The sequence below is a fragment of the Pteronotus mesoamericanus genome, unplaced genomic scaffold (assembly GCF_021234165.1).
Source record: "Pteronotus mesoamericanus isolate MK-2021 breed Mesoamerican mustached bat unplaced genomic scaffold, CSHL_Meso_final contig_164, whole genome shotgun sequence".
In the NCBI taxonomy this organism is placed as follows: domain Eukaryota; kingdom Metazoa; phylum Chordata; class Mammalia; order Chiroptera; family Mormoopidae; genus Pteronotus; species Pteronotus mesoamericanus.
In genome coordinates, this window is record NW_026555065.1 from 30,623,541 (window position 1) to 30,650,967 (window position 27,427).

General features: G+C 35.2%; 1 protein-coding gene across 4 annotated transcripts in view; it reads right to left on the reverse strand.

Annotated features, from left to right (window-relative positions):
* SLC12A6 (solute carrier family 12 member 6) overlaps nt 1–27,427 on the reverse strand; it is an 88,668-nt gene that overhangs the window by 39,688 nt on the left and 21,553 nt on the right. For 2 of the 4 annotated variants that reach the window (XM_054565627.1, XM_054565629.1), the window contains one exon: nt 6,719–6,763. The exons of 1 other annotated variant lie outside the window; for it this stretch is intronic. In XM_054565627.1, the coding sequence (XP_054421602.1) occupies nt 6,719–6,763 (45 nt within the window). Of the gene's footprint in view, nt 1–6,718; nt 6,764–25,834; nt 27,086–27,427 lie in introns of those variants that run through there. One more of the 4 variants, XM_054565630.1, reaches the window with a different exon arrangement.

Sequence of the window (27,427 nt, forward strand, 5' to 3'; positions counted from 1 at the left end):
AGGTTATGCAAACTGAGTTGGAAGGGTTTACTTGTTTTTCTATTCCTTGAGAAAAACTGTAGAGGGGTAGAATTATTTTTCCTTGAATGTTTGGTAAAACTTGTAAAAATGCCAAGGCTACTGCTTGCTTGCTTTGTAAACTGAAAATTACAGAGAGAGAGAGAGAGAGAGAGAGAGAGAGAGAGAGAGAGAGAGATCGATAGATGATTAATCGTAAGTGTACAGCTTGATTCTTTATTGCAATAGTGGTTTCACCCCTTCATACATTTCCTCAGCCTGACCCTGAGTTTTGCAAGAGATCTCATGAGTCAGTGGGAACAGTAGGCACATTAAAAGAGCTGTACTCTGTTGATAGGAAAAACATTTAGAAGACCAGGAAAATGCTATTATAAATTCCATTCAGTTGGGAGGCAAGGCAAATGAACCAGTTCTTCACTCACTAGGCCAAATTATCCTAAAGGAGGTTTTTATAGAGAGCTGGCAAGATTTCAACTCAAGCTACCAAAGCCTTTTCTGAGAACTATAAAATAATTAGAAAATACAACAAAATATCTTTCCCTTTTTTGTAAACAAAAATTTTTAAAAAAATAAACCAGTCTTTTTAAGGATTTTGAGGCTGTAGTTAAAACAAAGATATTTAAGATGGGAGACAGAAGATAGTACTTAGTAAGAGGATGAGTAAAACAAGGAAATATAATCTGACCTAATGAACCTAGGATAGAGAGCCCAGGATAACAAGCAGGATGAACTTATTTAAGAATCTAGCCTGAAGACTCTCTGGATAAATTCCCAGGTTTGTGTAAAGTCGAATGCAGTTGTAGGCTGCCAAATGTCTGGAGAAATCTCTCTGCAAATACTATTAGGCTAATAGTATTGGCTAGTACATGGCTAATACTAAGAAATCCTTTCCTTCATAATCATGTACTTTTTCTTTTTCCCTATAATTAATCTGCTACCTTTTACTGCAAGTGCTTTATTGGAAATAAAATCCCCCTTAGTAACACTGAAACAGTGCCAACTCCCCCAACTATACATTTGATTAGCGAAATTCTTCTCTGCCTTCATTATGTACCTGTTCCTGGTCAGATGATGAAATACTTTCAAAATTCTCTATCTCTTAGCCATGTATCAGAGGGACAGGAATGATTTAATAGTTTAGGGGGAAAATATACTTTTCATGGTATAAAAAAATCTTTCAGTGAAATCTTAACCATTCCTGATACAAATATGAAAATTGTATATAAAGACTAATTTTGAACAGTTTACATAAACTATCTAACATAAGGGTACAAAAAAAATAAAATGGTGACAGCCCAGATACCATGAAGCTAGAACCCTGGTGATCAGATTTCTAGCAATATGTTTATGTCAAATCATTTACTTAACAAATATCTATTTAGTGCCTAGGGTATCAGGTACCATTCCAGCACATAAACTCACTCAAAGGAATGATAATACCAGAAGCTAATGTCCTTAACCTTGAAAGAGAGGAAGTATCTCAATGCCTTTTTTGGTTTTTATCCTCATCTGAGGACATTTTTTTTCATTGCCTTCAGAGAGAGAGGAAGGAGGAAAGAGGGAGAGGAAGGGACTGGGGTAGAGAGAGAGAAAGAGAGAGAAAGAGAGGGGAAAAACATCAACGTAAGAGAGAAACATCAACTTGGTTGCCTTCTCTTAAGTGTCCTAACCAGGGATTGAACCTTCAGGATCGAACCCGGAACCTGGGTATGCACTCTGACAGAGAATCAAATCAGTGACCTTACAGTCTACGGCTCATGGTCCAACCAACTAAGCCACACCTTCTCCATGGCCCAGTTTCTTTAGCTAATACTTTGAATCTTTAATAAGCAAACAAGTCAAGTACTTTCCCTACTTCAAATATTTTGATAGCTTATATTTTTCATAGCTTCTTTGCACAAATTCAAACAGCTCACAGTTCAGCAACATATATGTCAAAATAAGCCCCAAACCAGAAGATACACACACACAAACAGAAAAAAAAGGCTGTTCAGAGTAAAGAAGAGGAACTGAAGGGAATCAAGATGGCGGAGGAGTGAGTGGAAGTCACACTGACCTTCTCCCAGAACCAATCTGGAATTACAACAAAATTGTGGAGAAATCACCTGCAACAAACAACTGAACAATAGTGAGAGAGGAGCCTTATAACCTCAGACAGACAGAAGAATCAGCTTTAGCACAACCTAACTGGTAAGAGTGTGGTAGAGACTCAAAAGGCGAACGGGGCACCCACGGGCCAAAAGGATATTGAAATGGCCAGTTGGATCCCCCTGAGAGGAATGGGGAATAAACCATATGTGGGGATCTCCAGCCTACAGCACCAGAGCCCCAAAAGTACACAGATAACCACCAGCTGGGAAAAGTGGTAGGGTTGCTCTCTGCCAGAGACGGGCGAAAAAAGCAGTTTAAAGGGCCAATGCATACATTTTTACTTGCAGCCACTTACCCTGGTCTCCAGCAAAGACAGGGGCTAGAGATGCCTGAGGAAAGACTGGGGAAGGAGACTTTGGGGACAGAACTGACAGAGTGGCCAGCAGGATCCCAGTGCTGACTCATTCCCCATATGGCAGCAGCCATATTGCTCAGGCACACCACTCCCCTGATTGGCAACAGCGTGAGAGGACCCAACAGCCCCACCCCCAGGAGGGATTCAGCCCTGGCCCAGTAATGCTAAAGCCTGACTGCTGAGGAAAGAGTGGCCACCACAGAGAGTAGATCCCTAGCTAATGGGGGTGCAGACTGGTCTAGAGACACTTGAGGAAAGAATGGAGACAGAGGCTTTGAGGAGAGAATGGCGAGAGTAGCTGGGGGTATCCCAGTGCTGACTCCTCCCTCATATGGCAGCAGCCATCTGGCTCAGGCAGACCACTCCCCTGAGCAGCAGCAGCATGAGAGGACCCAATAACCCTGCCCCCAGGAGGGACTCTGCCCCACCCAGTGGTGTCTAAGCTGGGCTGCTAAGTGCAGAGTGACTAGATTAACAGCTGAAGAAGACAGCTATGGGCAGTAGATTCCTGGAAGTCTGAAACAGGAATCTACTGTTTCAGTCTTAGGAAGACTGCCTCAGGTCAGACAAGGTCAACATCTGACATCATCAGAGGCAGATCCAGAAAGAAAAAACAGCGGTCTCCTACCATAGAAGTTCATACCACAAAGTCAGGAAATCAAGACAAATCAATTTAAGAAGCAGAAGCAAAAGAGAAGAATCTCACAAATAATGGGAAGACAAACACCCTCAATTGAAGGGAAAGGAGGAATCCCCAGAAAGAGAACTAAATGAAAAAGAGGCAGGTAACTATCAGATGTTGAGTTCAAAACAACAGTTCTAAGGAAGCTCAATGAGCTCAGTGAGCTCAGACAGAATTACCAAAAACTACAGGGAAACTACAAGGAACTCACTGCAAACTATATCCACATGAAAAAGGACATAGAAACTATCAATAAGAGACAAGAGGAAATGAAGAATACAGTTACTGAACTGAAGAACACAGCAGAAGGAATCAAAATCAGGCTAGATGAAGCAGAGGATTGAATCAGCAAGCTGGAGAATAAAGTAGGAAAAAAGCTCCCAGAAAGAGCAAAACAATGAAAAAAGACTCAAAAAGAAAGAAGAGGCATTGAGGAAAATGAAGGACAACCTGAAACGTAATAATATCCATATAATAGGGATACCAGAAGCATAAGAGGAGGAGGAAGGAATAGAGAACCTGCTTGAAAAAGTAATGATGGAAAACTTCCCTAATTTGAGGAGAGAAAAAGTCACACAAGTCCAGGAAGCACAGAGGGCCCCATTCAAGAGGAATCCAGAGAGGCCCACTCCAAGACACATCATCTTTAAAATGGCAAATATCAAAGACAAAAAGAGAATCCTAAAGGAAGCAAGGGAGAAAGAGGTAGTAATACATTCAGGGAGCCCCGGTACACCTAGGAGCTGACTTCTCAACAGAAACACTACAAACCAGAAGGGAATGGCAAGAAATATTCCAAGTCATGAAAAGCAAAGGCCTACAACCAAGACTGCTCTACCCAGCAAGGGTCTCAATTAAAATGGAAGGCGAAATAAGGAGACTGCTTTAAGAAGATGAAGAAAAAGAGTCTATGAATACCCAGTTCCTTTCATAGTCACCAATACTTGATATTACCAATTATTTTAAAATTTTTTAGTCGGAGTGTGACAATGATGTGTTATTTTAATTGTTACTTTATTACTTGTTGAAACTAAACCTGTTTTTGTATATTCCTTGCATATTTCTATTATTTTTAAAATGCTTTAAATGACTTTTTGGTATTCTTTATCCATTTTTTGATTAAATGTTTGTAGAATTTTTTCCCTTAAAAAAATAACAAACTCTTAACCTTTTTTTTTAGATACATTGCAAATACTTTCCTATGCTATTACTTGTCCTTTATCTTTTATATATACATATATTACTATATAGTCTTAAATGTTTAATATAGACATATTGTCAATATTTTACTTTATAGGTTCTGGGTTTGAATATATTACTTCAGGGTAAGAAAAATATTATTTTGTATTTTCTCATAAAACTCCTTAGATTTTACATATTGATATTTAACTCACCTGAATATTTTTTTGTATAATGTGTGAAATAGGGCTCTATATTTGTTTTATTTCAAGTAATAGTGGTCCATACACCTTATTTGTTGAATAAACCTTATTTTCCCCATTGATTTGAAATAACAATTTAATCATGTATTACATTGTTAGATATATACATTTGTTTCTAGAATGCTCATTTTATTTCACTGATCTACTTGATTATTTCTGTGCTGGTGTCATGCTGTTTTAATTGCTGAGACTTGATAGTGGATGTAAATTTTTTAATATTTTATAATGCATTTTTTTACATTAAAAAAAAATTAAATAAAATCAATCTCCATTTAGAAGAAGGAACTCCTACCTTTTGCGACAAGATGGATGGAACTGGAGAATATTATGCTAAGTGAAATAAGCCAGTCGGTAAAAGATAAATTCCATATGATCTCACCTATAAGTGGAATCTATTCACCAAAATAAACTAACAAACTAAATAAACCACAGGCATTGAAACATGTAGCAGACTGAAAGTGACCAGAAGGGATGGGAAAGGAGGACAATGGTGGAAAGAAAGAAAAGGGACTAGACAAAGAACATGTATGAATGACCCATGAACATGGACAACAGAGTGGGAATCGTCTGTGGGAGTGGGGGGCAGGGCTGGATGGGTGGAGGGGGAAAATTGAGACAACTTCTCAATTTTTATATGATTCTCAATGGAATAAACATGATTAAAAATTTTTTAAAAAATGGCTGTTCATATATTTAAAGGTACTTACTTATAATTAAAGTACTAGTACAAACTAGAGATGCTATTTTCACTGATTAGATAAATAAAAATTTTACAACTGATAATACCTACTTTTGATGACAGAGAGCCGAGTATGCTTCTATACTCCTTATTGGTAGGAGTTTAAATTGATGTATTTTTCTTGAAAATGTACATACCTTTGAGCAAGGTATTTGTTAGGAATTTATTCTACATACCAGCAAGGGAAATGCAAGGATATATGTACAAGATATGCACGATAACATAACAGTAAAACAGCTGGAAATAACTCAAGTGTTCATGAAGAGAGAATTGGCTGAGTAAAATTAGAGCATAGGAATACAATGGAAGCAATTACACCACAAAGATATACGGCAGATCTTTATGCACTGATATGAGATGTCCAAGATAAAGTGTTAAGTGAACGAAAGGAAGTTATAGAACAATCTGTACAATATAATTCCATTGACAGAAAAAGTAAAAAAAGATAGTCATATATACTATGAGTATCAAAAATTTCTAGAAGAAACTGAGACAACTGTAACTAAACAACAATGAAAAAAATTTCTAGAAGAAATTTCCAAGAGAGTCAACTGCAAGTACCTCAGTGTGAAGTAGAGGTGAGGTGGTGGGGAAAAGGAACTCTGGAGGACTTTTACTTTCTTCAGAGTATATACATTTTGTATGAATTCCTCACGTAAGTGTTTTATTTTTATATTTTAAAAATTGATCAGTTCTGAGATGGTGTGAAATTCTTGTCAAATTACAAGCTTACTAAAGTGTAAATAAGCAATACCCAAAGCAAATCAACTCATTTCTATAACATATTTCACAAATGAGGAACTGGGACATCAATTACTATAGCTTGCTTAAGGCTATGCTGTTTGTGAAGTACTTGCAGTAATTAAAATGAAGATGATCAGGAGACTGTGAAAAATAATAGAAAGGGCAAAGTAGCTGCAAAGCTCAAGATATTGCAGAGTATTATAATATCTTCTTCTCAAAATTTTGGAAAAAGAAGTTCCAATTCCTTCAGATTTTTTAACACCACAGACCACGTTAAAATTGCCTTTTTCACTGAGGTATGATTGACATAAAATATTACATTAGTTTCTGATGTACAACATAACTTGATATTTCTATTAAAATTATTTTTAGTATAGCTGAATTGAATTTTAGCAATCAATTACAAAAGTAGTTACCTAAAACTTACCAAGTTGGGACTAGAAACAGCAGGAAAAAAAGTTGAGAGAAAAATAGAAAAGGAGGAGATAGAAAATAGAATTAGAGAAAGGAGTAATGTCTGTTAGTATAAACAGGGAAAGGGTTGTACATTATAAAGAGTCAATTCCCACAGTAATATAATACTATACCTAACAGCTGGCTGTGTTCCCCTGTGATGGAGTTCTGACTCGGGTCTGAAAAACAAACAATTGAAAAGAAAAGAAAAAAAAAAATGAATGACCAAAACAAATAGTTTCTTAAAAATCAGCAACAAAAGTTAACCAAGGAAATAAGCAAAAAAAATTTTTTAAGTGCTTAAGAAACATTAATGGAAGAATAATAAAAATATAATGAACTATTATAAAAAATAATTGCATTGTTTCCTTGAATAGTTGAGCAACAAATTACCACATGACCAGCAATTCCACTCCTAGGTACATATCCAAAAGAAATAAAAACAGGGACTCAAACAGATACTTGTATGACAATGTTTATAGCAGCATTATTCACAATAGCCAAAGGTGGAAACAATCCAAGTGTCCTTCAAAAGATGAATAGATGAAACAAACTGTGGTATACACTTACAATGGAATATTTTCAGCCATAAAAAATAAAGTTCTGATATACCCTACAACACACTGAAAATACTATGCTAAGGGAAATAAGCTGGTTGCAAATAATTGTATTATTCTAGTTATATGAAATATTTGGAAAAGGCAAATTTATATATAGAGAAAGTAGATTAATAGTAAATTGTGATTAGTAGTAAAAGTAGTAAATTTTGGAAATAGTGGTAGCAGTTGCACAACATTGTGAATTGCAATTAATGCCAATAAATTGTGCACTTAAAAAATGGTAGATTTTGTTTTATATATATTTACTAAAAAAAAAGTAAATTAAAAAAAAATAATAACACAGATATGATGTAGCAAGACTAGTTCCATAAAGAAGAAGGATCATTCAGGGCCTACAACGTAAGTTACATTTTCTCTTTAATGACAACAGAACATATGACATACAACCATAGCAACTCAAAGTCAAGACATAAGTAAAGCACTCATAACTATTAGCAGATATGGTCTGATTTGACTTTAAGATAAAAATGACAAAACTGGATGTTATAAATATCCATTTTTCCAGTAATCTATCATAGAATTAGTGGCTATAAGCCAAGTTCCTAATGCAAAGAGATATTGACTATCGCCATTTACCAACCAACCACTTGCTTATTTTAAAGGCTTGAAAAGCATTAAGGCCTAAATATAGAAAACAGCTTCACTCTCCTCAAAGATTAAGTCTCTTGTGACACAGAGGATTACATCTAGCTTTCTCTAATGTGTCTGGGGAATAAAAATTTTAGACAGGGCTTGGAGGGCTGAGGGGTAGGAGGGTGGTTTGTGAGCAACAAAGGTAAGAAAAGTTACACCATTATTTTCACTAACCTCTAACTGAAGTTTAATGTTGGCAACAAATTACACTAAAGTCAACAATAAACATGAGCTATTTTCATGTCACATTTATAGTTGCTGCATATATTGCAATATCTTTTAGGTTCAATATTACTTTAAAATTATGGTAATTATTAGAATGAATGCTAGGTCTTATTCAATGCATTGATGAAAAGCACTTATAAGATCACGAGTTTAATATTTTGATTACTATACTTTAATATAGGGTTCTTTTTAATCCTATGTATATGTACTTATGTGTGCGTATTATATTATGCATTTAAAAATGTTATTCTGAAAAGGAATTTGTAGGCTTCAGGCTAGCAATGAGGTCCAAGATACAAAAAAGATGAACAATTTTTGTTTTAAACAAAATTCAAATAACATTTTCCATGGTATTTATAAATATAAATATTTTATATACAATTTTAATTAAATCTAACACTTAAAGCATCTCAGAATCAATCAGAATACTTAATAAATTCCAGTTTCTGATATGTACTCTAGGAACTGTACTCAAAGAAGAAATAAAGCAGAAACCACATTCAGAAAACTAAAGTTTCATATGCTATGAAACTTTATAAGATGTTTTTTCATTTTCCCATTTTATTTATGCATTGATTGGTTGATTCTCGTATGTGCCCTGCCCGGGGATCGAACCTACAGCCAAGACACATCAAAATGATGCTCTAACCAACTGAGCTACCAGGCCAGGGCCTAAGATATATTTTTGGAGATTTTCATTCTTAATTTAATTTTGAAAAATAGAAATTCCAAAATTTTCTACTCTAACATTTTCTGCAACATATTAGCAGGTGAATTCCCAGTTTTAATTTAAACTTGTCTTCCTATTTAAGTAAATAATGTGGTTCATTAGTGAATTCTACTAAACATTCAAATAATTAATACCAGTCTTTGTCAAAGTCTTCCAAAGCCCTGGCTGGTGTGGCTCAGTGGGTTGAGCACCAGCCTGTAAGCCAATAGGTTGCCAGTTCGATTGCTTATCAGGGCACATGCCTGGGTTGGGGGCCAGGTCCCCTGTTGGGGTGTGCGAGAGGCAACCAACTGATGTTTCTGCTGCACATCAGTGTTTCTGTCCCTCTTTCTCTCACCCTTCCTCTCTCTTTAAAAATAAATAAATAAATAAATATAATCTTTAAAAAAAAAACAAAACAAACTGGAAACAAAACCCTCTTCCAAAGAAAGGAAGTGGAGGGACTACTTCCAAACTTATTTTACAAGGTTAACATTACCCTGATATCAAAACCAGTCAAGGACACAAGAAAAGAAAATTACAGGCTAGTATCCCCAGTGAACATAGATGTAATAATCCTAAACAAAATATTATCAAAATGAATTCAACAATACATTTAAAGGACCATACACCATGATAAAATAGAATTTATCTTATCACAAGAAAAAAAAATCTTCAACTACATATGGTGACAGATGTTAAATAGATTTATGTGGTGATCATTTTGCAGTATATGCAAATGTCAAATAGTTACGTTATGCTCCTGAAACTAATATAATGTTGTATATCTATGAGATCTCAAAAAAATAAAGATAAAAAAAGAATATGAGTTGTTTTTACTCATAAGAGACAGCAGGAATAACAGCTGCATAGCAAGTTAATATATTAGATCTTTACTCTCTTCCTCTTCCCTTCTCTCTTTCATATAGGGGAATATTTGAGCCCTATCATTATAGAGAAGCAGGTGTATAAATAGTATGCAATGGGTAGTGAAAGAAAAATAGAAGTTTAGAACCAGAAGAACTTGGGTCACCATCTACATCTACTTTAGTGATTCTAAGGATAAGTTGGAGAGGGGTTACTAGCATCTTCTATTTTTCTCCCTAACACCATACCAAGATCTCTTCTCAAGATACTGATTTCCATCTACTGCAATTAATGAGAATGCCTTTCTCAGGTATGCTAGGACAGAACAAATTGAGAATCTTGGATTTTAATATTTATAGTGGAGAAGACAAATGACTGGATTAGTAAATGGCCAAACACACATCACACTACTGCCAAAAAAGCAAGGTTAAAGGTATAGTCTTGATGTCTTGAGAACCTATGTCCATGATTCTTAATACTCTGTAATTCTTTCTTATTCTAAAATAAAGAACAATAGCCTAAAACAAGTTATCTGGAATTGCCAGGGAATGTATCTATAAATAAAAATGAAAAAACATCTCAGAACACTCAGGTAGAGTAGGTATGATTTTAGAGGTGGGACTATAAGTGATTTTTCTTAAAAAGAATTCTGTCCTTCTGTACTATATAATATATTCCTTGCCTCCTGGGCTGCACATATGTAATGTATGTGTGTTCTCTAGTCAAGCCAATACTCTTCCTTTGAACATCCTCATGTAGATCCCTACAAGTACAATATAGAGATTTGTCTTTCAAATACAATTAAAGGAATGAGGGGCAGTCTTTACTAATGTGGTAAGTTGAACATTAACCCTTCAGAACCTGGGAAGGCTTCATGAATATACCTAAAAGCTGAAACAAGGACAAATCTAGAGTAAACAGGCTCATGGAGTCACTAGAACGAAACTAAACATGCCTGTAAAAATCACAATTGGTAAATAGTTTATGCCGAAAGGCGTTTCTGAGTATGCAATCCAAATTGTAAAGTGCAGTCAATATAACATTGTTCTGGGCATCTAAGATATGTCTGGGCATCTTTCTATTGTCTTATATCTGGACTCTTCCATTTAACATTTTTCCTGCCTATGTCATTAGTGAGGGCACACCCAAGTTTGCCTAAGACTGGCAGTTGTCCCTTACATTACTCAAAATGAGTAATTTTAACCAAATTACTTCCTGTAATAAGAACAATCTGCCGATAATGCAACTGTTTTTACTCTTTCATGGTTTTAATAAACTAAGCTACTTCTAGGTCAAAATATAACCAGTTAATACATAAAAGCCTGTGATACTCTACCAGTCAAATGGTAGTTCAAACAAAAAATAGAAACATAAACCTTCTCAGAAATACCATCATAAAAATAAACTGAAAATACTGGGTTAGCCAAAAAGTTTTTGGTTTTTTGCATACAATAGCTCTATTAGTGCTTAGCTGTCTTTAACTTCATTCAAAACAATTTTGTTAGATTGTATTATTACAGCTGTCATACCAGCTTGCATTTTAAAAAAACTTTTCAAAACTGGTGAATTTTTGTGTATCCATTTTAATGTTGAAGATAGAAGAAAATATGCAACATTTTTGGCATATAATGTTTTATTATTTCAAGAATGGTAGAAATGCAACTGAAACTCAAAAAATATTTAAACAGAGAATGGAGAAGGTGGTGTGATGGATTGAATGTGTCAAAAGTGAAGTTTCATGCTGGTGATTTCTTGCTGGATGTTGCTCCATGGTCAGGTAGACCAGTTGAAGTTGATAGCGATCAAATCGAAATGTTAACTGAGAACAATCAACATTATACCACATGAGAGATTGCTGACATACTCAAAATATTCAAATCAATAAAGTTATTGGTGAAAGTGAAAAATGTGTCTTTTATTTTATGGGAAAAAAACATATGGACTTTCTGGCCAACCCAATACTTCCTTATAACAGTAATGGTATAATCATTTTACAAGTAGGCAATTGCTCAGTGTATTTCATTTATCTTGGGTTAATGGTGAAGAATGAAGATTTTATTCAGTGCCTTGCCATGTGCCTTGGCAAGTGGAGAGAGAAAAATGATTGTGGGTAGTACTCACTTGCAAAACTGCGTCTGTAAATAGTTGTGCTGAAAAACTTTACTATTTTCTCTAGTTTGCGCACAGCAATAGTCTTTTTCTGAATTTCCTTTGATAATCACTTCATCTGCTATTGTTAGAGAATTTGAAGCAAATAAAGGCTATTTGTATTTTTCATCTAAAACTCACTGTGTAAGGTTTGTCTTTATTAAAGATAGAGTAAGTAATTTCATTAAATAACACAACCAGTAATGAAGACTGTTGCTTAATTGTTTAGAAAAAGTAGACATGACCACATGCATATATATTAGGAGAATTAGCTTATCATCCTACTGTTGAATTAGCTAGATTTACTATAAAAACTATTTCAGAATGTTAAATACATTTTTTATTAAATATTTTATTTATTTTTAGAGAGAAGGGGAAGGGAGGGAGAGAGGGAGATAAATATTGATGTGCAAAAAAAAACCTCATTCAGTTGCCTCTCGCATGAGCCTGGACCCAGATGGAAACTGCAACCCAGGCATGTGCTCTGATCGGAGTTGAACCTGAGACCTTTTGCTTTGCAGGACAAAGCCCAACCACCTGAGCCACACTGGTCAGGGCAGAAGACCAAATATCTGAAATTACCAGTCTTAATTCATTTCTAATTTTCTGGATTCTGACTTTTAAAAGACCAAAGAAGCATCAACATCATAAGAAATCACCTGACTAAAATTAGGCAAAGATGATTAAAGACGGAATCAAAGACAATTACTCTAACATTCACATTTATTAGAGTCCTCCTCTTTGTATGGGTAGGGAAACCTACAGGTTGAAATAAGGTTAAATCTAAAAGCCTATACTCTTCATATCGATTTTGAACTTACTGCAGTTTAACTAGATAGGCCTGGAAATTTTACATGAGATTAATTGTGTTTAAATTTAAATAAATAGATGGGTGAAAAACAGCAGGCAATTTTAGGCAAAGTAAAATTAAATGAGATGGAAATATAAAACAATATATACAAAAAGTTAATAAATCATTATTTCTAGTCTTATGCCATAAAGGAGAGTTGAAAGATACTTCTTTGAATTTTTAATATATTAAGAATATAATTTTAAGAAGATATGAAGTCAATATTCAGAAATAAATGGCATTTTTGTACACCAACAATGACTATCAGAAAAGGAAACTAAGAAAAAAAAAATCCCACTTACTATAGCAACAACAACAAAAAATAAAGTACCCAGGGAGAAATTTAACCAAGGAGGTAAAATATCTGTACTTGGAAAACCATGGAACACTTAAGAAAGAAATTTAGGAAGATATAAATAAATGGAAGCATATACCATGTTCATGGATTGGAAGGATTAACATCATTAAAATGTCCATACTAACTAAAGCAATCTACAGATTCAACCCAATTTCTATCAAAATACCAAGGGCATGTATCACAGATCTAGAAGAAATATTCCAAAAATTTATATGGAACCAAAAAAAGACTTCAAATAGCCTCAGCAATCTTGAGAACGAACAAAGTTGGAGGGATCACAATACCTGATATTGAACTATACTACAAGGTCACTGTAATCAAAAAGTATAATGCCATCTGCTACGGGCATTAAAACAGACACAAAGATCAATAGAAGAGAATAGAGAGCCCAGAAATAAACCTATGTCTCTATGGTCAATTAATATTTGACAAAGGGGGCACGAGTATACAATGGATTAAAGATAGTCTCTTCAATAAATATTGTTGAGAGAACTGGACTGGTACATGCAAAAAATGAAACTAGATTACCAACTTACATCATGCACCAGAATAAACTAAAAATGGATAAAATTTCATAATTTTATCCATTTTATCAAATGGACCAAATTTCATAGCTGTGACATATACCCTCCTCCCCACCACCAGCAACACAACTGCTAAGATTAAGAATGAAAGGAGGAAAATCAATCAATAATTTTTTTTTTAAAGTAAAGAAAATGAGAGAAGGCCCAGTGAGTCAATCTGGGATTGAGGGTTGGCAGGGGGTAGAGAAGGAGGCTACCTGCTCATTTTAAGTGCTTTGTTTAATGTTGCTGTGACAATAACAATTTTTTGTGACATAGAGCTTGGTGCATGCCATAAAACATTCAATACATTGTTTGTTAAATGACTGACTGATGCACAGTGATTTAAAAAAAAAAGACTGAGAAAATAGGACTAATTTCAATAAAAGGTTAATGATGAAAATGATTTTAAAGTCATCATCAAAACAGAAGAGTTGAAGATAAAAGGATAAACTTTCCTAAAAGTCAATGTACAAAAAGAGGAGCTGAAATCAAGCCCTTGAAATACTGTTGAACAGAAGAAAGTGCAACCATAGAAGGAAACAAACAAACAAAAATCACTGAAAGAACTATAGCTGCAATGCTGTCAGGCTAGTTTTCCCCCAAACAAACCTAGACACTAAAAGGATGGGAAAGTTCATTAAGGTAGGAAGTAGCAAAAATGCAGAGCCAAACATGTCTATGGGAGCAGGGAACACTATACACAAGTCCTGAAGAAACTTAAGAAAATTCATTTAACAATCTTTGCTCTGATCCATCTGACTTGTAAAGAAAAGGTGGTGAGGCAACAGCAGTCAGCAGGTACATAGCTGAAGCTTGAGTAAACTAAACCAGGACCAGTTACTTGAGTCTTACACAGGCCACTCAAGCACATCTCTTGCAGCAGGCGACCACTAGTGCAGGGATGGAGGCAGTCCAATGTTGGAGGAGGTAGAACTAATGGCACTGGGGGGTGACACTGGCCTCCAGGCAGAAAGGAGGAGGAAGCACTAGGAGGTACAGGCAGATCTGCCACCAGTACTGGATAATGATCAACAATATTCTTCAACTTCTGGTGCATAAGCTAAGTATAAGCATTAGATTAATAGAGGCCTTTGAGAAAACCAGTGCTGTTTAGTAGGGTGTCCCAAGCATGAGAAATGTCCTTAGAAGGCCACTATTGTTTATGCTTCAGATTTGCATAAAGAATATGTAAATCATGTTCTGAACGCATATGAGTAATTAAGTTTTGCTAAAACTCTTCCTAGATATACGGGAGTATCCACTAGAAGCTGAAGAACTCATCTGTGATGAAGACAGTTCTCATTTTAATGCCCAGTCTATGTAACACTTGGAAGAGAGCAAGCATAATATAAGAAGGCAGATTTAACAAAGCCTGCAGTGTAATACAAAGATAAAGACAGTTTCGTTTCTTGGGCCAAATCCACAAACTGATCAGCCAAGAGAAGTATAAATGCTTGGAGAGGGCACTACTTATACAGTTAAGTAAAAAATAGAAAAATCTCACCAAGAAGTGACAGAAGGATTTCGGAATTGTTGCAAATATTCAAGAATATTGTTGATACCTTATGTGCTCCTTTGGCTTTGCGGATGATTGAAATTATTCTTCATGTATTGTAGTAAAACATAGTTCATGCTTCCTTCATTTTAAGATGGTTTTGAAAGAATAAGGCCTGACCATACAGATTATCTCCTTACAAGGGAGGGAGGGAATTGAGCCAAACACCCAAATTCAATGAAGCTAAAGAGCTAAGGAACTAGGAGCTAAAGCTTTGCAATATGGGGACTAAGAGGAAATGATAAACATTTCTGATAAGGTTAATTGCTTAAGAAAAGCTGAATTTAACATTTCCTATAAATTTTTGAACATACAAAGAAAAAGTAAAAACTATTGTACATGTATATTGAAATTTTTTAAAACACTTGTCAGGTGTATGTATGCACACACATACAATGTTTTGATTATTAGTAAATATGTCATAACCTACCATGATTAAAAAAATAAACTGAGTCTTACAGTATGTAACCTTTGAGACTGGCTTCTTTCCATTCAGTAAAAAGCCTTAAAGATCCCTGCAAGTTGTTGCCTGTTAATTTAAAAAGTTTTACTGAAATAATTTACATATTATATAATTCACTTAGTGTTCAATTCAATATTTAATATATTCATATTGTGCAAATACCACCACAATTTAATTTTAGAATCTGGTCTGCCTTTATAAGTATCCCTGTATCCATTAGTAGTCAATTTCCATCTCACTCAGCCTCCTTGCCCAATCCAAGGCAACCACTGATCTACTTTCTGTAGATTATATTTTCAAGGTGCATCCTATTTTAATGTATAACAGTATTTCATTTATTTCATTGTCAGTAATGTCACATTTTAACAAATATACCACATTTTATTAATTGATTCATCACTGGACATTTGGGTTGTTCCTTTTCTGGCTATTATGAATAATGTTGCTATGAACATAGCTGTGCAAGTTTTTGCATGGACATTTATTCTCATTTCATTTGGGTATATACCTAGAATTGCTCAGTCATATGACAGCTCTCTCTGTTACTTTTTGAGGAACTGACAAACTACAGGGTCCAGCAGAAGTAACTCCTGCTTGAGTGTGGCTCGTAGGGTAATAATATGGGTGTGATGATTTAGTTTTAATTTGAACATTTCACCTAAAATGTCATATGGTGTGCTTCAGTGTGACAGTTTTGTTACAGAATTACATGTTTATGATTTTGTAATTAAAAAAAGGGCATTATTTGTGCTGGACCCTGTATATTCCAAAGTGGTTGTACCATTTTGTTCCTATAAGAAGTGCGTGAGGGATTCAGTTTTCCCACATCCTTGTCAGCACTTGTTATTGTCCATCTTTTTAATTAAAGCCTTCCTAATGGATGTGAAGTGATATCTCATCGTAGTTTTGATGTGCATTTCCCTGATCACTAATGATCTTTGAGCAGCTTTACATGTGCTTATTGGTACTTTTTCCTCTCCTCATCTCCATTTGAAAAGCTTTTATCTACCTCTTTTTTCTCCCACAATTTTGAGGTTTTCCATTGACTTATTTAGTACTTTTACATCGTAAATATTATTGAATTGTTCCCTGAACATGTCCCTTTTGGTTAGAGTCCTTACTTAGCATTTATATAACACAAGCTCAGAGAGTCTGTCATTTTCTTCTATTTCTTTCCCTTTCATCTTGTGATCTGTGTTATGGCTCACTTACTTGATTAAAAACCTTAAATATTCTCAGAGGGGTTAGGTGGTAATACACTCTCTAAATTTTTGTATGCTTTGTAAAATATTTCCCTTTTGTAGGGGGGATGGTATCTTCACTGGGAATAAGGATTTGGGATTATTTTTTCTCTTGGTAATGTGTGGATACTTTTCCACTATCTCCTAATTTCCAGTGTCATGGATTAGCATTCTGATGGCAGCCTGATACTTTATAGGTATAATAAATTCTGTCTGGAAGGCCTCCAAGGTGAATCCCAGAAGTTCAAAAATTTTACCAGGATAACGCTAAGTGTATGTTATCAATGATCTTCCCTGAAACTTCATTTGGTAATGAAGTGTTTAACTTAGGAAATTTATTTATATTTAATTATTGCTTCTCCTCCATTTTTCCCTTTTTCTTGAACTTACATTAGCCACGTTAGGTGTCCTGAATCTACCCTCCAAGTCTCTATTTGTTTTTAAAATCTCTTTGTATTTTTGGCTCTGAGCTTTGAAATATTTCTTCCACTTGATCTACCAGGGCAATACCTTATCTTAGGCATTTATTTCTTATTCAACAATTATGTTCTGGGAGCTTACTACGTGCAAGACAGTGCTGTATGTATTGGGTGGTGACAACAGATCAGCAGTTTTATGAGAGAAAATAAATACTCCTATTATTATTTTCATATTCAAGCTGTTGTCTTCTCCAGCATTTCTATTTGGCTAGTCTACTGCATTGTTTATCCTGTTATTTTTCTCTTTCTGGCTGTCTGGCTTCCCCAGATGGGTTGTTCCCTTTGTTACCTCACAGGGGCTTAGGTTTCGGTGTCGAAAGACCAGAAGTAGCAGTAGTCTCAAGTGAACAGAAAGGCACAGCAGTCTTTACCCCAGCAGGCAGGCAGTGCAGCAGGCATGCTGCCAGCCCTGCAGAGACCCAGAAGGAAGCCTCCCAGCCCTCGGGTCTCCTTATATCTCTTAGCCTCAAGGACAGGGAAACATGAGTCCACTTGCACTTTCCCTCTCTCCTTCCCCCCAGGAGTCCATGGATCTCAACCAAGGCAAACTCTTTCCTAAATCTGGCTTTCTTATCCTCACCCCCAAGCTCTTCTCCAGCCCCTGAGGAACAAGACCTGGGCCAGCTTTTCCTGGCAGAGCTCCCACATGCCCAGTCTTCACTGCACCTAACTGTTCATTGGTCATTTGGCTGAAGAGAGGCAGACAGAGGCTAGAATGAGGAACATAAAAATAGTGAGACTGCACCTCCCTAGGACCCTCTCTGAAAAGTAAGTCATGTTTACATACTAATCCTAAAAATATTCAAATCTTGGCAAATATGACAAAATTCTAAAAAGCCTCTGTGAGGTACAAATATCTGTGGTTTGTACCATTATCAGCTACTGACCTAAATATGAAGCTCTGAGAAATAATGAGTATCTTAATATAAGTCAAATTTAAAGGATATTGACTAGATGGATAAATCTCAAAATAATTATGTTGCATAAAAGCAGACAAAAGAGAGTATGATTCTACTCACATAAAATTCTAGGGAATGCAAACTAATGTATAGTGACAAAAAGCAGATCAGCCTGGGAACCAGAGAACCAGAGAATTAGATGGATGACTTATAAAAGGTATCTTCTGGAGGTGATGGAAATGTTTATTATCTTGTTATCTATAATTGTTTCAGGGGTGTATACATATTTCAAAACTTCTCAAACTGTACATATTAAATATGTGGTTTATTTTATGTAAACTATACCTCAGTAAAATGTTAAAAGAAATACTGACTGGGAAAAATATTTGCAACTTATATCACAAAAGGCTAATATCCCTAAATACAGAGATCATCTAAAAAATAAAAACATTAACAGATAAGAAAAATGAACAGAAAGTCACTGAACTTTTATAAGTTTGACATTTTCCATAATAAAATATATAATTACATATTTATATATAACAATATATAAATAAGTATATACAAAATTTTCAAAAAACGAACGCTATGCCTCACCTTCAGATACAAATATTATTACAAAGTCACTGCAAGTTCAGGGCATACTGCAAAGTATATGTTTGAGTACTTATGGACACTTACTGACTGATGGAATAATCAAATGTGGGATAGAGAACTAGGCAAGTCATCCTGGAGGAAAGGAGAATGATTTTGGTCTTCAGGCGATGTGAGTTTGTGTAACTTTTTATGGCAGAGAGGGAGCAGACAGCGAGCAGACAGCAAAAGAGAGTTTGAAGAAAAATAAATGATCAAAGGCAATATGGTGGGAGAAAGATGGTAACAACTTTTGAAAAGTACTCTTACTATAGGTTCACTATTTCTAATACAATTATTGACAGCGAGCAGACAGCAAAAGAGAGTTTGAAGAAAAATAAATGATCAAAGGCAATATGGTGGGAGAAAGATAACAACTTTTGAAAAGTACTCTTACTATAGGTTCAGTATTTCTAATACAAATATTGAAATCTTGTGTTACAAAAATATTGTTACGTTATAGTGAAAAGACCACACAGGAAAGGAAATGAAGTTTAATTCACTATATAAGGGTTTGGAATTGATCAAAATCATCTATGTTATTTATGCACCATATTCAATCTTTACCAAGTCTATGGTCTACCTATATTAGTATTTTTCTCTAAACAGACTTGTGTATTGCCTAGCTTCATTCTAAGTATAATGAGATCTCTGAAATATTACAATTTTTTTCTAGTGCCCTAAAATGAACATATCTTTCACACCTTCAGATGTATATTTATTCTTGTTATATTACATTTGGAAATATTCTACACCAAATAAAAAAGCAATCCAACAAATAAAAAGGGAGAAACAGCAAGTAACTTTCAATTAATTTTGAGAAATCCACAAAGACAAGAGAATTAGAACCTAAAAAGAATTAGTAACTACTGAGAAAACTGAGCAGCCTAGTTCAGAAAACAAAACTAATTATGTGTGTGTGTTTAAAGTACAGGGACAGTGTAGCATAGTGAAGAAAGTCATAGAGGCCTTAGTTTGAATTCCGTACCTTCCACTTAAATAACTACCTAATTTCTTGGCACCTCACTTTCTTCATCTCTTAAATGGTGATGATGGTTAATTGTCCTGATTGTTGTGAGGATTAAATAAGCCAATATTGGTAAAATGCTTGGCATATAGTAGGTGCTCAACAATTATTACTATAATGTTGATGGTATTTTTAGTAAAATTCTTTCCACTTTCAACTTGGCAAAACCAAGAAATGCTAGATTCTTTAATGTTCACCAGCTTATAATCAATTCTGTAATTTAGGTCATATGTCTAAATTCAGTCTAAAATTTAAAAACTTTTCGAACATTTCACAATATGCTAAAATTACACTTAATATGTTTCTATAATCCTAAACTAAATGTTGCTTTGAGTGTAGAATAAGACACATTAAGCAGTGTGTGTGTATGTTTGTGTGTGTGTATATTTTGGAGAAATTTTATCTTTACAGAAAAAAATCATTTCCAATCTGGTGTATCTCCTGTGCGGCACAAGTAGCAGACAGTACACAGATGGTTGCTACACTAAGCAAGAAAACGTGAGGAATACCCTAGCTGGCGTGGCTCAGTGGACTGAGTGCCAGCCTGCAAACTGAAAGGTCACTGGTTTGATTCCCAGTCAGACTACATGCCTGGGTTGTGGGCCAGCTCCCTAGCTGGGTGCACGTGAGAGGCAACCAGTTGATGTATCCCTTGCACACCGATGTCTCTCTCCTCCTTCTCCCTCCCCTCCCCCTAAAAATAAAATCTTTTAAAAAATAAATAAATTTAAAAAAAAAGAAAATGTGAGGAGCAAGTGATTCTAAAACCTGTTAATAACAGTATTGAAATAAGGAATGAAAGTGTTCAAGATCATCAGAGCATAATATGACAAAGAAGAGTTAACAAACTAAACAAAGTTTTAAGATGTAAAGAACTGAAAGGACCCAGGCTCAAATATGTATTCTTGTATTAAAGTTTTTGATACATGGAAAAAAGAATTGGAAAGTTATTTCCAGGCGCTGTTAGGCTTTCTGACAATGATAGAATATTGAGGGTGGGGAGGGAGGCGGAAAAACATTCCTCATGAGACAAAAAATAAACTCTGACCCTGAGATGTTAAAAAATGCAGATCCAAATTTCTTAAGTTGGGTTGGTGAAAACCCCATGTGAACAGTTAAAATAACGCCGCCCTGCAAAAAAAAAACTGTAAAATCTTCATTACAGAAAAGATTTTTTATCAATATAAAGATGCTCTATAGCTGTTTATTTCAATCTATTTTGATGTTAGTCAATGAAAGACAGGAGTCATATTGCCTTCTTTAGAACATAAGCTTCTGTGGGTAACAAGCTGAACTAATGTTTAGTTAACAGTCTAGCATCCTGTGTGTTCCTAATAAAATTTAAACTCCATTTAACACAAACTCTAATATAATTTAGATTATGTTAGTTAATGTTTGGAAATGGTGTTCAATACCAATATAGATTACTTTTTTTCTATTATAGATCTGTTTCTGAAAATTTCCTAAAAACCCTATTTCGAAGGAAGAGGAAGTATTCCAGTTTGCAATCTATATCAAGTGAAAGCAAGTCCAGCAGTCACAACCTGCCTAAATCATACTGTAAGAAGATCTGAGGAGCGAGGGTGATTTAGAACAATTATTTCCGAGAAATACTTAAACTCAGTAAATATTTAAGTGAATGAACATAGTACTTATAACTGATTAAGTAAATGCAATAAACAGTAAAATTCTGTGTATTGTTCCTATTCTAAAAAATCACAGATTTGATAATGCTCACATCAAAGTCCTGTGGCCCGTGCACATTAAGATACTAAATAACTTTGTTATTCTTAAAAAGCTAGGACTTGGCATCATAGTGTAATGGGAAGCACATTGAAGTGATAAGTTTGAGTGAAATAAGCTAGTCAGAGAAAGAAAAGTACCATATGATTTCACTTATATGTGGAATCTAATGAACAAAATAAATACAAGAAAATAGAAATAGACTCAGATACAGAGAATAGATTAAAGAAAATAGAAATAGACTCAGATACAGAGAACAGATTAACAACTTCAGAGGGAATGGGGTTGGGTGAAAAAGGTGAAAAGATTAAGCAAAAAGAACAAATTCATAGACACAGACAACAGTATGGTGATTACCAGAATGGAAGGGGGATGAGGGAGATAGCGGAGGGTAAAGGAGGGATAAATGATGGTAGGAGACTTGACTTGGGGTGGTGAACACACAATACAATATAAAGATGATATATTATAGAATTGTATACTTGAAACATATATAATTTTGTTAACCAATGTCACTCCAATAAATTCAATGTTTTTTAAAAATTAAAAAAAAATTCAGTATGACCAAGTAAGTTCAATTTTAGGGATGTAAAAGTAGTTCAACATCAGGACCTTTATTAATATTATTCAATATGTTAATAGATTAAAGGAAGAAACCTGTGAGAATCTCAGTAGATGTTGACAACTTTTGATTAAATTTCATGTCCATTGCTATTAAAACTTCTAGTAGATGCGATAGACAAAAACCTAGCTATTGGAACACACAGGAGACATGATACTTAGGGTGTAAAAAGAAAACAACCGAGAAGTTTGAACACTGCCTCTACCACTACTCACCATGTAGTCTGAGACAAGTCACTGTCAACAGCGTCATTTTATCTCTAAAAAGGCAATAATACCGGGTATTCCCACAGAGTAGGGAGAGGGTGAAGTTGGTAACATTTCATTAAGTAGTCTCATCTTTTAATTCTCTTCACCACATGCCCAATGTGCTAACTACTTTAAACTTTTGTTTCCCACATGCTCTACACCTTCCTCAGATACTTTAAGTGCTCCTATATCTTATAATCTTCTCTGGACCTCTGTTCGAGAATCAGCTGTGTCCTATCCCCTGAGATACCTGTCCAGGGTCCTCTCCAAGCAACATTATTACTCTTTGCATTGTCTGTTATCTAAAACACTTTCTTTTTGTTCTTATTAAACCACTAACCACAATGTAATAAGAGGTTGCTCTTATTACTGAGTGCTGTGTCTCACCTGTGTTAAGTGTTTTATTTTTTTTTTTAAAGATTTTTTTCCTGGTATTTATTTCTTCATTCATTCATTCATTCATTCACTCATTTATCTTTAGAGAGAAGGGAAGGGAGGGAGAAAAACAGGGAGAGAAACATCAACGTGGGACAGATACATCGATTGGTTGCCTCTCGCACATCCCCAGCTGGGGACTTGGCCCACAACCCAGACCTGTGCCCTGACCAGGAACTGAACCAGTGACCTTTCAGTTCACAGGCCAGCACTCAATTCACAGAGCAACACCAGCTAGGGTGTGCTAAGTGCTTTATATTCATTTTCATATGTAATAGTTAACCACTGTGAAGTAGGTACTATTATTCCCTTTGTTTTATCATGAAGTAAAGTAAGGTCGAGAGAAGTTAAATAACTTGCTCAAAGTCATACAGATAATAATAATCACTACTCCTAATTAGCAATAATTAGTAGGACTGGGATTCAAAGTCAGGACTCTGGCTTTAGAGCCACACTGCTGCCCTTGGTGCAGAGTTTGTATTTCCTATGTCTTCATAGCCTTAGAAAAAAGTACACCACCTAGTATGATATTTGCACTAAACATGTGTTTGGTGAATTAAAAAGGCAGAAAACAAATCCATCCACTGAATTGCCTATTATGTCCAATTCACCTGAATCTGGAGATATGAGACTATAGTCAGTCTATTGTAGGAGAGAGAATAGTTGATTGACATACAGTGTGATACATGCTATTTCTGTAAATACGTCGCTGAGAAAACAAAGGATGGGGCACAGAAACAGGTCTGAGGAGAAGGAAAACAGTCAAGAAAGTCTGCGTTTCTGCTTTTCCTTTCAAAACCAAAATTAAGCAGGGATCTAACAGAATAGCATTCTGGCAACTAGCATGGCAAGGATTAATATAGGTCTTTTTAAAATTATTTTATATTATATCTATATTCATATTTCTCTTTTATCTCAAATTACCTTCTACTTCAAATAAATCTCACCTTTTAAAAACACATTTTAGCCCTGGCTGGTATGGCCCAGTGGACTGAGTGCCGGCCTGAGAACCAAAGGATCACTGGTTCGATTCTGGTCAGGACACATGCCAGTGTTGCAGGCCAGGTCCCCAGCTAGAGGTGTGCGTGAGGCAATCAATTGATGTTATTTCTCATACATTGATGTTTCTCTCCCTCCTTCTTTCTCTTTTCCCCTTCCTGTATCTCTCTAAAATAAATAAACATTATCTGCGAGTGAGGATTTTAAAAAACAGTAACAACAGAACTTTTAGGTTTTTCTCATGTACATTTCCCTCCTTCTTCACCTCTAATTTAATCCTACAATAAAAATAAATACAATTTAGGTAATATATTCCCATCAGTTGTTCACTTACCAAACAACAGCACATTCAAGTGGACACTTTCTGGGCTGTCATGGAAAATGCCAATAAAAAGCCTATTAAATTCAAGTTAGATTACACCTGTCACTTCTTCCTTGTCCAAAACAATTACTATGGAAGAAAATAAACTAAGCCTAGCAAAGTCACTTACTGCAATGTTGGTTGCTAAAAAAAGAATTTATGGCTTTTCTGGGTGACTGCTAATAGATTAAACAATTATAACACTGTTCTAATTTGAATACAGCAAATTTCCTCAAACATTATAGAATCAGTAAAGGTAGAATAATAATATAGAGGTGATGAAGAAAGGAAATAAAAAACAATGAAAAGTGAAATGAGGTAGAGATAGACTTCACTTGTTTGCATTTTGTGAAATTAATGAAGACAACAGCAAAGACAAAAGCCTAAAAAGATTAAAATCTAAAGGCAGCAAACATAAGCAACTAAGAAACTAGGTTCAAATGCACACAATCCCCCCAAAAAACCTAACTTTGCACTAAAGTTGTGGAAAATTAGGTTTAAGTTCCAAGTAGGTTAAACTTAACTTTCAACTTCTTAGCACCAGGACTATTCAGCAAAATGAAAATAACCTGGGAGGCAGTTTCCATAAAACTTTATCTTCCCTAGTCAATTCTCACTAGAAGAAAGAAATAAACAAAAGGAAATTTGTTTTAGATAGCCCTTATCTTTTGTTAAAGATTCTTAAAAATTCATGAAGGCTTGATAAGATAGGAGAGAATAAACAGCTGCTTATAGCAAGGAATTGTGATATGTTACCTGCTAGGGAAAAATGTTAAAATCAAAAGAAATTTTGAGAGATTATTCATTCCCTTGGCTTTTATCAACACACTAGTTTTTCACAATTTATGAAATTTATAGCCTTAAAAAATAGGGCTCCAAACTATGACTATATTTAATACCATAATATTAACCAAGCTTTTAATTGCACGTTTAAAATTTCAAAACCACAACTGCCCCAGGAAGTGTCACTCTTACTATAAAAGAAAATTATAAGGATAATTACATTCATCAAATTTATTAAATCCACTGCTATGCTAGTCACCATAATGATCTACTGTACTTTCGTTCTTTCATTAAAGAATTGTTAGGCCATTCACTCTTTAAGTTACTGTTTAACTGGTAAACTGAGGCAAAATACTAAATAACTTGAGAAGTCACAAGTGCAAAGTCCATTGTACAAAACTACTGAACCATGCTCCTTCTTTATATACTTTTCCAGATATAATTTAAACTGCCTGAGCAAAAGGTGAATTCTAAATTCCACATAAAATGACTTCTACTGTGCCTTTCTTTTTGCTTGAAAACCCCTTTCATACATTGCTGCCGATTCAATTTCACCTGTAAGTACCGAACACAGAACTCATTGTGGGAATAAACAAACCAGAATGTGAAAAAAGAGAAGTTATCAGATATACTAGGGAGTGAAACAGTTGATTGACGAACACTTTAACCACAATACTTTTTCTCCATCCTGAAGAAGGTATTTTGAACATGTTACCATTTCTTCCCCTCCCCCTCCCCCCACAAGAAACCCTGTTAAGTCCCAAAGCTCCCAAGTTGAGTACTTACCTGGTTCATCTGAATGCTGAATCCGGGCTTTTATTTCTGGTAAGCTGGTCTCCCCTTCTTGGGAGACCGAAGCTGCTGCCCCCTCCTCAGCGTCCTCTACCTTAGTCACGGTAAAGTGTGGCATTGTTATAGAAATCCTGTGCTTTTTTCTGTATTTAAACTTCCTTCTAGTTTACTTTTGCCTTACCCCTTCCTTGCTGTGTCCCTTTCAAACTCTGATCACTGCCTAGGGGAGACCGACGCTGGGAATAGGGAAGTACTTTCAGCTCACGTGATCACAACCCTAGGGAGTGGAACACTGGAAGACACACCTTCCACAGCGTGTATCTTTCACTTAAAAGAATTAGAACTCCACCCTCTGCTTATATTATTAAGTTCAAGAATCCCAAGAACTGTTCAGGCTGTTTTGCAAGAGCTGCCAAACACTGGAGAGTGGCAGAATTCATTAACTTCAGCCCCACTGTGTGCTCATCCACTAGTTTCTTTAAATTATTTCCATCCCTAAGAGGAGTTATAATCTAAACCTCTGCTCTCATATTTCACACCAGAAAGATTAAGGACCAGTTTATTTCCAAAAATTCCCTCTTTAAAGACTGACACTGTATCAACTTAGAAAATGAAGCAAATATTTGTAAGCTTCTGTTGTTGATTTCAAAGCATATGGATAACAGTCATAAATGAACAGAAGTGTTTTCTTATCTTTCAGATGAGAACATTCATTTATCAAGTATTTAATGAACACCTACATATTTTATACAAGGCATAATTCTAGACCTTGTAGTGTATACAAGGACATCTAAGAAGAGACATTAACTTTCCCCAAGGTGCAAAAAAGCAAAGTATTCTTAAAAGAAAGAGTTTAAAATTTTTTTTATTTGACACAGTTTAAATATGTTTTCCAGAAATAGCCAAGAAAATCCCTCTGATTAAGACATGCATAGTTCCTTCAGCACACACTGAACATAACATACTTAACTCTTGGTACATTCTATCTGTTAGTATCAAGTTCTCAGTTGCTGACTTTAACTACAGAGTATGAGGCCCTATCTAATCTCTGCACTGAGAGAAGTGAGTTTAGTAACTGAACCCTGTGTTATTTTCTGTGTTGATAATATAAGAGCTTTGTTGTTAGTCACACCTGATAAGACTGCCCTAAATCTAACAGAGGAGGAATGCTGGATTATAGTCCTCATTTATTCAAATGTGTACCACTTCCAAAAGTGAAGGGAATCATAGTTGTTAAAGACCTACTTTGTGCTCATCTTTGCACTTGACACTTTTCATTATGACCTCATTTAATCATCAGCCTAAAGAGCTTGCCCAAAGTTAGAACGTGTAAATGGTGAAGTCCAACTTTAAAACTTCTAATACCTTTGTTGATAGCCAGCACAGAACTTTCAAGGGGCAAACAAAAGTCATGTGCTTACCTAAATTTTATTTTATGAGTTCCTGTATAGCACTGTTTTGTAATCTTGGCTGCACAATGGAATCACCTGGGGAGATTTTAAAATTACTGATGCCTGTGTCTCATCCTAGATATTCTGATTTAATTACTCTGGAGTAAAGCCTGGGCAACAAACTTTTAAAGGCACC